Source organism: Leucopleurus acutus, assembly GCF_964270905.1.
Source record: "Leucopleurus acutus genome assembly, chromosome: 3".
In the NCBI taxonomy this organism is placed as follows: domain Eukaryota; kingdom Metazoa; phylum Chordata; class Mammalia; order Artiodactyla; family Delphinidae; genus Leucopleurus; species Leucopleurus acutus.
This window is the reverse complement of record NC_139145.1, coordinates 3,546,722-3,559,723: the sequence shown is the minus strand read 5'-3', so window position 1 is coordinate 3,559,723 and position 13,002 is coordinate 3,546,722. Positions and strand designations below refer to the sequence as shown.

The following is a 13,002-nucleotide window of genomic DNA, read 5'->3' as shown; positions in this document are numbered from 1 at the left end:
TTGCACCCTGTGGGCACGGCAGTGAGGAAAATGCAGAAAAATTCTGCCTTCTAGGAGTGACAGACCATAAACAAGAAAAATACGTAAATTATTTGTCTTAGTAGGTGCTGAGAAAAGCTGGAGGATGGGGAGTGTGCAGGGGTACAAGGAGAGCGATATTTTTTAAAATAGGAGAGGAGGAGTCCAGGAAGACCTTTCTGAAAAGGTGACATATGTGCAAAGATGGACGAGCATTCCTCACAAAGGGCAGCTGGTGCAAAGGTCCTGGGACAGGACCGGGCCTGGTGAGCTGGAGGAACAGCCAGGAGGCCGTGTGTCTGGAGCAGAGTGAGCGAGGGGGAGAGAGGGAGGGGGGAGGGCAGGGAGGGGAAAGGGTGGGTCTTGTGGGCCACAGGAAGGACTTGGGCTTTTACCCTGAGGGAGGTGGGAGCCCTGGAGGGCTGTGGGCAGAGGAAGGAAGGGACCTGACTCGGTGTTTATGATCATTTTTGTTATTTTTGCTGGGTTTCTCCCCCTTCGCTATGCTGTGGCAGCCCTGCGGAGAGGGGAGGGGAGGGGAGAGGCACACCCTGTGTTTCCCACCCCCCTTTGCCACCACCTTTGGGAAGCATTGGCTGAGGAGTTTGGGAGACACCCCTGTTTTGTTCCCCAACTGTTTGGCAAACACAGCGATGGCTCCAAGGAAACGACCTGGGGGTCATCAGGCCCAGTAGCTGGACCTTCCCTCCTCCCAGCTTAGCACCCAGAGCCATCAACTGGACACAGCTGGGATCCCTGTCCCAGGGGCGGGCAGGGGGCATTCAAGGAGGGCGTAGCAGTCATTTCTCTGCCTGCACACCCACCCACAGGCAGCCTGCTGGCATATAGGCTCTGGATCTGGGTTCAAATCCTGTCTCTGCCACTTCCCAGCTCTGTGGCCTCAGGTACAGGATGCCTCTTCCAGGAATCCACCCTCGGCTGGCCCAAGCCCACCAGGCCTGGATCTCACTTCTAGGGCACCTCCAGTTCTGTTGGTGTCCTGTCTTGGTCTGTATTTAGGCCCTTTCTCAAGGGAAGTCCCTTCTGGAGAGTGACACGTCCCCTCACTGCTCAGGACAGACCCTGCTCCTGTCTTTCTGCCTAGACAATGCTAAGCTGATGTTTGTTGAGAACCTGCTAGGTACCAGGCACTGGGGTTAACAGGTTACATGCGTGACCTCATTTCACACTCACAACTACCCTATGAGTTGGTCCGTTTAGCTGAACATTTATTAAGTTGCCAACTATGTGCCAAGTATTGTTCTATTGCAGGGGACACAGCAGTGAACAAAAGACAGGCCTGGTGGAGGTGAGGGAAGAAGCTGTGTGGGTGTCTGGGGAAGATGCTCCAGGCAGAGGGAATAACAGGTGCAAAGGTCCTGGGGCAGGGCCATGCCTGGAGATTTGGAGGAACAGAGAAGGGGCCTGTGTGGCTGAAGCATGGTGAGTGAGGGGGGCAGAGAGGGAGGGAGATGAGGGCAGGGAGGAAGGTAAGACCTTGTGGGCCACGGTGAGGAGTCTGGAGGGGGCAACTGAAGCACAAGGATGGTAACTGGCCAAGGTGGCCCAACAGAGCGACTTGAACCATGCCCATCACACAGATGGAAATCAGAGGCCAAGAGTGTGCAGGCTGTGCCTTGAGGGTACAGGACGGCCCGTGAATCACTCAGCCTGGTGGGGGTGGGGGCCACGGGCAGAGGCTGCCCAGTGCTGAGAGCAGGGGAAAGGTGCTGGGCCCGGGGCCCACGCTGGAGCGGGCAGGCACGTGACTATCCAGGGCCCTCCCTTGGCCCACTGGCCGCCTGCCTCTGCCGGCCAGGCCGGCACCACCCCAGACCCTATAAGGCCTGGGAGCTGAGAGCAGGGCTGTGCTGCCTGTCACTCCAGGGGACCCTCACACGGTCCAGGTGAGCAATGCCAGGGTGAGGCTGGCCTCCGGGCGGGTATCGGGGGACTGCTCAGGGTTATGGGTGTGGGGCAGGAGGCCCGGGACCCGCCATTCATGCCCCCTCTCTGCCCTTCCAGCTGCTTAGAGGATTACCATGTCTGCTCAAGATGGAGGAGGCCGGGATCCCCCCAAACCCAAGGGCAAGGTGAGGGCAGGCGTGGGAGGGAAAGATCACAACTGGGGCCTGGAGAGACCCCAGAACCTTGGGAAGGTGACCTCCACAGTCCTGGGGTGTGGAGGGGCTTCCCGGGGGTGTGTGGGGGAGGGAGGGCTCTGAAGGCCACAGTGCCAATCTTCCCTCCGGTCCCAAGCTGGAGGGTGGGGGGGTGGGAGGATGCACTCAGGCCTCAGTTCTTTCCTTGCTGTGTTACCCTGTGCCAGCCTCGGCCCCTCTCTGAGCCTCAGTTTCCTCAGCTGAGAAATGTGGGCCACGGAAGGAAAAGGAGAGAGACCCAGAGGATGAACTTTCTCTCTGTCCATGGGAGGCAGGCTGAACCTGCCCATTGCTCAGGCGAGGAGACTGAGGCTCAGAGTGGCTGAGGTCATCCAGGAGCAAGGCCTGAGGCGGTTTGGGAACCCAGGGCTCTCTGATGCTCCCCTCACCCCACCGCCACCACGGCCTGGCTCTGCTCATGCTGCCCCCCACCCCATGTAGACCCTGGGCAGCTTCTTTGGGTCCCTGCCTGGCTTCAGTTCTGCCCAGAACCCGGTGGCCCACGCCCACAGCTCAGCGAGAGAGGCCCGGCCGGTCGCCCATCCCACAGGTGCTCCAGCCGCCGAGACTGCCCAGCCCCAGGCTGAGGGTGAGTGGACAGCTCCATGGAGGCGGGAGCTCTGGAGATGGACCCCTGCAGGGACTTCTGCCCATCTTGGGGGTGCTTCATAGGTGCCTGCGTCACCTCAACAGACCCCACGCAGCTGGCGTGCTCATTTAGCGCCAGATGGGGACCTGAGGCATAAATATAAGTGGCCCAAGGGGGCACAGCCAGCAATGCCCCCCACATTCTCAACCCCCCCGTCCACCTTCCATCACCCCGTTTCTGACGCCCTGTGGACCAGGGGCTGGGCATTCTGCATGTCTAAGCTCATCAAAGATTTTGATCCTGGTTCCAGAGAGGGGCAGCAGCTTCCCTGGCGTCACACAGCCTGCTCAGCTGGGGTGCTCGGGGCAGCCCTAGCCCCAAGTCCTGAAGCGGGGCTGGTGCAGGGGAGCTCAGGCTAGGGCGGCCGCTCTGGGCCCGGAGCCGGAGGCAGCTGACTTCTGCTCCACATACCCAGGCCCGGCAGGCGGCTGCCAGCTGTGGTGGAGTGGGGCAGGGCGGGGCCCCGAGTCCTCTCCCTGCATCACCCTGGGTGGGCGTCCAGCACCCAGGACCCAGGCAGAGAAAACTCTAGAGAACCCCTGCTCTAGGAGACCGCTCCTGGGGGTTGAGGGAGCCAGACCCATGGCCGTGGATGTCACCTTCTGCCGTCCCTGGCAGGGCAGCTGGGACATTCCTGACCTTTTGGGCTGTGCCCACTGATTGTGCAATGGGCTTCAGGGTGGCTGATGCCAGCGCGTGTCCCTCCCTGGGTTGCCTGATTGGCTCTTGTCCCCACAGTGGCCACCGACCCGGAGCAGACGACCAGGGACGTTGAGAAGACGCTGCCGCTTTCAGACAGGGTGAGAGGGGCTGGCAGAGCCTGGTCTGGTCTGACGGCCTCCGCCTCCCCTTGGGTACCTCCTCCTGGGATGTTTCAGTTCCTGCCGTCTGGGGGTTGTCATAGGCCAAGGAGCAGGCAGACACCCCACTGGGATTCCAGGCCAGTCTTCCCCTCTGAGCCTCTGTTTCTACATCTGTGAAATGGGTGCAGTACTGCCTTACTGCCTGGCACCATGAGGCTCCATCCGGTCTACAGACACCCCCCACCCCCACTCCAGTTCTGTGCCTAGCACATTACGACCCAAACAGTGGTAACTCACTCACCCTGTGTCACGCCCTGGGCTCAGTGTTTACACGTGCTGCTTAATAGTTAAGCCTCCCAACTGTCCTGCGAGGAAGGGAGCAATACAACCCCACACAAAAGCTGAAGCACAGAGAAGCCAAGCCACCTGCCGAAGGTCACACAGCAAGACATTGTAGCATGGGATTTGAACCTTGGGCAGTCAGAGGCTGAACAGTGGCCAACGATGCATCCACCTTTGGTCCTGGATGACCGGGGACCGCCCATATAACCACGTCCCCAGGGCCAGGGCAAGCGGAGTGGCTGATGTAAGGCTGCTGAGGGCCATAGCAGGGTGACCGAGCCCTGATACAACCCTTCCGCCCAGCACACACCCCACACTGGAGTCTTCCTCGACTCCGCTCTGCCCTCAGCTCAGCCAGATCTGAGCCTCTCGGAGGGCAAAGAACCACCGGGCTCACCCTGTGGCCCAAATTAAAATGGACCCCGGCAGCTGAGGGCCCCCCTCCCCACTTTTTCACTCCTGCCCCTCCACTCCTCTTCAATTGCATTAATGGAGCACCTGTTCCCTGCAAAGTGCTTCAGGCACCTTGACTCAGTTTTCCCTACCAATCTTTGAAGGAGGTGCTGTTTTTATTGTTTTTGTTTGTTTGTTTAAATGGCTGGGAGGGGATTCTTTATTTATTTATTTATTTTTGGCTGCGTTGGGTCTTCGTTGCTGTGCATGGGCTTTCTCTAGTTGTGAAGAGCGGGAGCTACCCTTCGTGGCGGTGCGCGGGCTTCTCATTTTGATGGCTTCTCTTGTGGAGCACGGGCTCTAGGCACGCGGGCTTCAGTAGGTGTGGCTCGCAGGCGCTAGAGTGTAGGCTCAGTAGTTGTGGCGCACGGGCTTAGTTGCTCCGTGGCATGTGGGATCTTCCCGCACCAGGGCTCGAACCCATGTTCCCTGCGTTGGCAGGCGGATTCTTAACCACTGCACCACCAGGGAAGTCCAGGAGGTGCTGTTTTAATTGCCACTCTTCAAATGAGGCTCAGAGAGGGGATGTGGCTTGCCTGAGGTAACACAGCAAGTGTGGGGAAGAGCTGAACCCAGGTCTCTGTGGGCAAGATGCCCACTTGAGACGATGCTGGGCAGGAGGCAGGTGGTGAGAATAACATTTCAGGGCTGCTCAACTTCAGTCGTCTTGCCCACTCAGGGCCGGGTCATCCTGTGTGGGGCCATCCTGGGCACTGGGGGTTGTTGAGCAGCATCCCTGACCCCACCCACTCACTCAATGCCAGGAGCACCCTCTTTCCTGAAGTTGTGATTGTCACAGATGTCCCCAGACATCGCCCAGTGTCCCCTGGAGGGGGGGGGCAGGATCACCCTGGGTCACCCCTAACCCTGGGTTAAGAACCCCTGAATTGGAAATAGGAAACTGCTGGTTGAACGTGGGTGGTGGCAACCCTGAGGCCATCACAGCCCTTCAGCAGTCTGGATGAACGAGAGGAAACTGCCCTGATTTTTGACCTACCAAGTTATCGACAGTTTCCTATGGCTCAAACCCAATACTTGGCCCTGTACTTTTCCAGTTATTACTTTTCTAAACATAGATACCCAGATCCCCTTCTCTGACTTGAATACATGCATGCTAACAAGCATTTGGCCTCCTCAGATTTCTCCCCGTGATGGGGAAACCTGTCTCAAAATTGCCATAGAGATTAGGCAAGATGAAGCACAAGGCTAAGGGATATTGAGCAAGGAGGGTCCCAGAGGTGCTAGGGGAGAGCTGTCAGCAGTGGGAGATCTATTGTGTCGGGGAACCACGTGGCGCTGTGACAGAGCTCAGCAGGCTGTATCCTGGAAGCCAGGGAGGGAGGTATGTCGGGGTGGGAGGTGAGCAGGCTGGGCCTCTGGGAGGAAGGTCCCACTCCCCGGGGCATGTTAGGGATGAGGTGGAGATCTGGGGAAGGGTGGGGAGTGAGGTGTCTAGCACTCTCTGCTTGATCACGAATGTCCTTCCTCATCAGGTCATCTCCAGGACAAACGACCTAGTGTGGTCCAAGATGACCAGGACCAAGGATGCCTTCTCGTGTGGGATGGCCAACATCGTGGACACAGCTAAAGGCGTGGTCCAAGGAGGCCTGGGCATGACCCAGTCCACACTCACAGGCACCAAGGATGCAGTGTCCACTGGACTCACTGGGGCAGTGAACATGGCCAAGGGCACCGTCCAGACGGGCATGGACACCACCAAGACTGTCCTGACAGGCACCAAAGATGCAGTGTCCACTGGGCTCACTGGGGCAGTGAACATGGCCAAGGGCACCGTCCAGACGGGCGTGGACACCACCAAGACTGTCCTCACAGGCACCAAAGATGCAGTGTCCACTGGCCTCACTGGCGCAATGGGCGTGGCCAAAGGAACCGTCCAGATGGGCGTGGACACCACCAAGACCGTCCTGACAGGCACCAAAGATGCAGTGTCTACTGGGCTCACTGGGGCAGTGAACATGGCCAAGGGCACCGTCCAGACTGGCATGGACACCACCAAGACCGTCCTAACAGGCACCAAAGATGCAGTGTCCACTGGGCTCACTGGAGCAATGGGTGTGGCCAAGGGGGCCGTCCAGACGGGCGTGGACACCACCAAGACTGTCCTCACAGGCACCAAAGATGCAATGTCCGCTGGCCTCACTGGGGCAGTGAACATGGCCAAGGGCACTGTCCAAACTGGCATGGATACCACCAAGACCGTCCTGACAGGCACCAAAGATGCAGTGTCCACTGGGCTCACTGGGGCAGTGAACATGGCCAAGGGCACCGTCCAAACTGGCATGGACACCACCAAGACCGTCCTAACAGGCACCAAAAATGCAGTGTCCACTGGGCTCACTGGAGCAATGGGCGTGGCCAAGGGGGCCGTCCAGACGGGCGTGGACACCACCAAGACCGTCCTGACAGGCACCAAAGATGCAGTGTCCACTGGGCTCACTGGGGCAGTGAACATGGCCAAGGGCACCGTCCAGACGGGTGTGGACACCACCAAGACCGTCCTGACAGGCACCAAAGATGCAATGTCCGCTGGACTCCATGGGGCAATGGGTGTGGCCAAAGGAACCGTCCATATGGGCGTGGACACCACCAAGACCATCCTGACAGGCACCAAAGATGCAGTGTCCAGTGGGCTCACTGGGGCAGTGAACATGGCCAAGGGCACCGTCCAAACTGGCACGGACACCACCAAGACCGTCCTCACAGGGACCAAAGATGCAGTGTCCACTGGCCTCACTGGCGCAATGGGCGTGGCCAAAGGAACCGTCCAGATGGGCGTGGACACCACCAAGACCATCCTGACAGGCACCAAAGATGCAATGTCCGCTGGACTCACTGGCGCAATGGGCATGGCCAAAGGAACCGTCCAGACCGGTGTGGACACCACCAAGACTGTCCTGACAGGCACCAAAGATGCAATGTCTGCTGGACTCCATGGGGCAATGGGTATGGCCAAAGGAACCGTCCAAACTAGCATGGACACCACCAAGACCGTCCTCACAGGGACCAAAGATGCAGTGTCCACTGGCCTCACTGGCGCAATGGGCGTGGCCAAAGGAACCGTCCAGATGGGCGTGGACACCACCAAGACCGTCCTGACAGGCACCAAAGATGCAGTGTCTACTGGGCTCACTGGGGCAGTGAACATGGCCAAGGGCACCGTCCAGACTGGCATGGACACCACCAAGACCGTCCTAACAGGCACCAAAGATGCAGTGTCCACTGGGCTCACTGGAGCAATGGGTGTGGCCAAGGGGGCCGTCCAGACGGGCGTGGACACCACCAAGACTGTCCTCACAGGCACCAAAGATGCAATGTCCGCTGGCCTCACTGGGGCAGTGAACATGGCCAAGGGCACTGTCCAAACTGGCATGGATACCACCAAGACCGTCCTGACAGGCACCAAAGATGCAGTGTCCACTGGGCTCACTGGGGCAGTGAACATGGCCAAGGGCACCGTCCAAACTGGCATGGACACCACCAAGACCGTCCTAACAGGCACCAAAAATGCAGTGTCCACTGGGCTCACTGGAGCAATGGGCGTGGCCAAGGGGGCCGTCCAGACGGGCATGGACACCACCAAGACCGTCCTAACAGGCACCAAAGATGCAGTGTCCACTGGGCTCACTGGGGCAGTGAACATGGCCAAGGGCACCGTCCAGACTGGCATGGACACCACCAAGACCGTCCTGACAGGCACCAAAGATGCAATGTCCGCTGGACTCCATGGGGCAATGGGTGTGGCCAAAGGAACCGTCCATATGGGCGTGGACACCACCAAGACCGTCCTGACAGGCACCAAAGATGCAGTGTCCGCTGGACTCACTGGCGCAATGGGCATGGCCAAAGGAACCGTCCAGACCGGCGTGGACACCACCAAGACTGTCCTGACAGGCACCAAAGATGCAATGTCTGCTGGACTCCATGGGGCAATGGGTGTGGCCAAAGGAACCGTCCAGATGGGCGTGGACACCACCAAGACTGTCCTGACAGGCACCAAAGATGCAATGTCTGCTGGACTCCATGGGGCAATGGGTGTGGCCAAAGGAACCGTCCAGATGGGCGTGGACACCACCAAGACCGTCCTGACAGGCACCAAAGATGCAATGTCCGCTGGACTCACTGGCGCAATGGGCGTGGCCAAAGGAACCGTCCAGATGGGCGTGGACACCACCAAGACCGTCCTGACAGGCACCAAAGATGCAATGTCCGCTGGCCTCACTGGCGCAATGGGCGTGGCCAAAGGAACCGTCCAGACCGGCGTCGACACCACCAAGACTGTCCTGACAGGCACCAAAGATGCAGTGTCCACTGGGCTCACTGGGACAGTGAACATGGCCAAGGGCACCGTCCAGATGGGCATGGACACCACCAAGACCGTCCTGACAGGCACCAAAAATGCAATGTCCACTGGCCTCACTGGTGCAATGGGCGTGGCCAAAGGAACCGTCCAGACCGGCGTGGACACCACCAAGACTGTCCTCACAGGCACCAAAGATGCAATGTCCGCTGGCCTCACTGGAGCAATGGGCATGGCCAAGGGTGCCGTCCAGACGGGCATGGACACCACCAAGACTGTCCTCACAGGCACCAAAGATGCAGTGTCCACTGGGCTCATTGGGGCAGTGAACATGGCCAAGGGCACCGTCCAAACTGGCATGGACACCACCAAGACCGTCCTGACAGGCACCAAAGATGCAGTGTCCACTGGGCTCACTGGAGCAATGGGCGTGGCCAAGGGGGCCATCCAGACTGGCGTGGACACCACCAATACCGTCCTGACAGGCACCAAAGATGCAGTGTCCACAGGGCTCACTGGGGCAGTGAATGTGGCTACAGGGGCTTTGCAAACTGGGCTGAATACAACCCCAAATGTTTCAGCTGGCACAAGGAACACCATCTCCAGTGGCATGGCTGGTGCCGTGAACGTGGCCAATGCTGCTGCCCAGTGGGGTCTGGACACCTCGAAGGCTGTCCTCACCGGCACCAAAGACGCCGTGTCCACTGGGCTCACCAGGGTAGGGAACGTGGCCCGAGGAGGTGTGCAGACTGGTCTCGGAACCATCCAGAACTGGTTACCTGTTTCCCAGGATGCTGCCTCTGGTGGACTCGCCACTTCCGGAGCCCCAGATGAAGGAGAACAAACCATCCTGAACCCTCATGAGGCTCAGTCCTGTGGGGTCTCCAGGCCCCCGGACACTCTGTGTGCACGCCTGGACCTTGCTGGGAAAGCCACCACTAATACCAAGGGCCTCGTGTCAGCTGAGGTGACCTTCACCCCAGAGGCCGCCCTGGGCAAGAAGGATGACGTAGGGCCTGGGGCCACCACTTGCGGCCAGGAAGGAGCCCGGGGCTTTGCAACACTCCGGCACACACTGGAGGAGCTGGGGGAGATCTTCCAGCCCATGAGCGCCGAGGAGCAAGGTGAGAACAAGACAGGCTGGTCCCAGCTCCCAGGGGCCCGGTCGTCTGTACAACGCATGCCCCTGACGCCCGAGGGGCCTCTCGGGTTGAGCGACCCTGTCTTCCCTTTCAGCTCAGCTGGCTGCCTCCCAGCCCCGGCTGAGGGAGGCCATGGCCGACCAAAGCAGCTACTTCGTGCGTCTGGGCGACTTGGACCCCAGCTTCCGCCAGCGGGCTTTCGAGCACGCCTTGAGCCACCTGCAGCAAGGCCAGTTCCAGGCCCTGGACGTGCTGGCCCAGCTCGAGGACGCCTTCTGGCTGGTAAGAGCCCTCCCTTCCACCAGTGCCTTCCTCAGCCACACGTGGGGGACTCGACAGACACACACTGAGCACCTAGTAGACAATGGCCGTCGGCCACTCAGTCACGGGTCTGCTCTCAAGGAGCTTGTATTCCAGGGAGGAAGATGGACACAAGACCCAATACTTGCCACCAACGGGGTTGCAGAGAGGGAAACAAGACAGTCATGCAGAGAGGGGCAGGGCAGGAGCGTGTCTGAGCCAAGTCGTGTGGAAAGTGGGGACCGCAAGGACAGACAGTGGCCTGAGAACAAGCTAGGTGTGTTCCAAGGAGCAGAAGGGCGGCCGGCGGCAGGGGAGGGTAAAGTGAAGGCACTGACAGGGTAGGGGGAACCGATGCGATCTGGGTGGGGTTCAGTGATGCAAGGAAGGGCCCAGCGGAAGGTGACTTGAACACCACCGTGGGGACAGGCACGGAGCCAGCGGGGTCATGCCCTCTCGCCAGCCCCACTCACCCCTCCGCCCCAGGCTTTCTCCCCCTGCAGCACCACTGACACCCACGCTGGCTCCTTGTGGGTGCCGGGGCTGACCTGCCTGCGGTAGGAAGTTTAGTGGCCTCCCGTCTGTGGCTGATGCAGACGGTGATGGACCCCCAGGTCTGAGCACCTCTAGGTTCTCAAGGTCACAGGTCGTCAGTGTCGAACAGCCCCATCTACACAGGTGGCGAGGAACCCAGCCATGCTGCCTGAGTGGGGATCCCTGGGATGCGCTCAGGCATCTGTGGTTTCCGTCAGTGCCCCAGGGGTCTGTGGTGAGCCGCGATTTGAGGACCACTGCTCCAACCCAGAGGGTCTCAACGGGGCAGTCGTGCCCCCAGGGGACACTGGGCCATGCCTGGGGATGTCTGTGGGGGGCCTCCTGGCATTGAGTGGGTGGGAGCAGGGAGGCTGCTCCACACCCCGCAGCGCCCAGGACTGGGGGCTGAGGGTTGGCCTGATGCAACAGAGGTTTCATTTAAGGGGATCCCTCTGGCTGCTGTGGGGAGGACAGGCCACCAGGGTCAAGGGCCAGAGCCAGGAAATGAGTGAGGTTTCTGCAAAAATCCTGGCAAATGCTGAGGGGGGACTTGGGAGTAGCATCGGCGGTGGCAAGAGGCAGTTGGGTTCTGGATGTGTTTCCAAAGCAGACCTACCAGCTTAGGTGTGAGACGTGAGAGAGAGAAAAGACCCTATGAGGCCTCGGGGACTTTTAGCAGGGGACACCTAGAAACGCCCTGGGTGGGTGGGTGGTGAACATTAAGGCTTGGTCTTGGACAGGGTAACCTGGAGATGACTAGTAGGCCCCCCGATGGAGTCGCCGGGGTTAAGAGCTGGGAGGGTGATGGAAAGTTGGAGTCAACATTTGGTCCACTTGCTGAGCTCTCAGGAGGATAAAGGAAGATTAGTCAATGTGGGTGGGGGGCTCCTATGTGCTAGGGACCCAAAAAGCAAGGAGAAAAAGGTCCTGACAGAGCTCCCACCCAAGGCTGGGAGATAAACAACAAAGAAACTCACGGTAACTCGACAGCGATAGGCCTCTGAGGAGAGACGCAGAGCTGGCAGGGAGGGCCTGGGGGGGCCACCGTACTGGGCCAGAGGAAGCATGTTTCAGGCTGAGTGGGCAGCACGTGCAAAGGCCCTGAGGCAACAACATGCTTGACGTGCTCGAGGGACAAAAGGAAGCCAGCGTGGCCTGAGCAGGGAGCACAGCGGGATGTCAGCAGGAGGTGAGGTTGCAGGTGTCCTGAGCAGGCCACACAGGCCATGGTGAGGAACTGGATTCGGTCCAAAGGCCACTCACTGGGAGACGTGGGAGGATTTTGAGCTGGGGTGCGACATGGTGCCCCTGCTGTTCTGCTGAGCTCCCTGACAAGCTCATGAGGAATTTGGATTATTGCCTCTTTACGTGAACCATCCTGGTGCAGCTGGCCCTAAACCTTTCCACCACGCCACAGGAAAGGTAGACACGAAGCTCCAGGCTAGGCCTGGGAATGCCGCCCCCGGGGGAGTATCGGGGAGGTCCCTGCCAAGAAGGCCTCATGTCTCTGCTGGGCTCTTTCCAGATTGAGAAGGCCCAGCAGGCTCCAGACCGGCAGCCGTGGCCGGACCAGGACCTGAGCAGCCAAGCCGGCGCCCAAGAGGTGCGTACCAGGGGGCCGGCGCTCCTGCCCCTCCTCTCCAGCCCCGCTCACCTCCCTCCTTCCGCCCACAGGTGCCAGCCGCCGGGGCTCTGTCCAGGGTCTGCAGCCTTGTCCAGCAGCTCCATGTGGCCTACAGCAGCCTGGCCTCCGGCCTGCAGGGCCTCCCCGCCGAGCTCCGGTGGCAGCTCAGGCAGGCGCGGCACAGCCTCTGCGAGCTCCACAGCGTTGTCTCCTCTGCCGCCTCCGTGGCGGAGCTGCCGGCCGAGCGCCTGGCCCAGAGCCGCCAGGGCGTACGCCAGGCGTGGCAGGGGCTGGAGCAGCTGCTGGAGACCGTGCAGCACAGCCCTCCACTCAGCTGGCTGGTGGGGCCCTTCACCCTGCACCCCAATGGGCAGCAGCTGTAGGCGCCCCTCCCCCACCCGAAACCAGCCCCAACCCCTGGAAGCTCCGGGCCCTGCCGGCTGGCACCCCACCTTTCTCCCTGAGCACGGCTGGCCCTTCTCCTGGCCGAGGAACCCAGGGCGGCTAAGACCCTCGATGCCGGCGGGGGTGCCCAGGCTTCACCTGAAGATCTCAAGCAAGCGCTTCATTTAGGAACAAGAAGGGGAGTTGTGCCTGTCATGAAGGTTCTCCACTCAGCACCCCCAGTAGGGCCCTTTTATCTTTTATCTCTGGGCG

General features: G+C 60.1%; 1 protein-coding gene across 1 annotated transcript; it reads left to right on the top strand.

Moving 5' to 3' along the window:
- Positions 1-2,060: 2,060 nt before the first annotated feature.
- On the top strand, positions 2,061-12,728 carry PLIN4 (perilipin 4; the record flags this gene model as incomplete). The annotated part of the gene is made up of 7 exons (XM_082835315.1): positions 2,061-2,111; positions 2,622-2,769; positions 3,568-3,629; positions 5,921-8,800; positions 9,395-9,869; positions 9,982-10,169; positions 12,396-12,728. The coding sequence occupies 7 exons, from the start codon at positions 2,061-2,063 to the stop codon at positions 12,726-12,728; spliced, it is 4,137 nt and encodes a 1,378-aa protein (XP_082691441.1).
- Between the last annotated feature and the right edge of the window lie 274 nt (positions 12,729-13,002).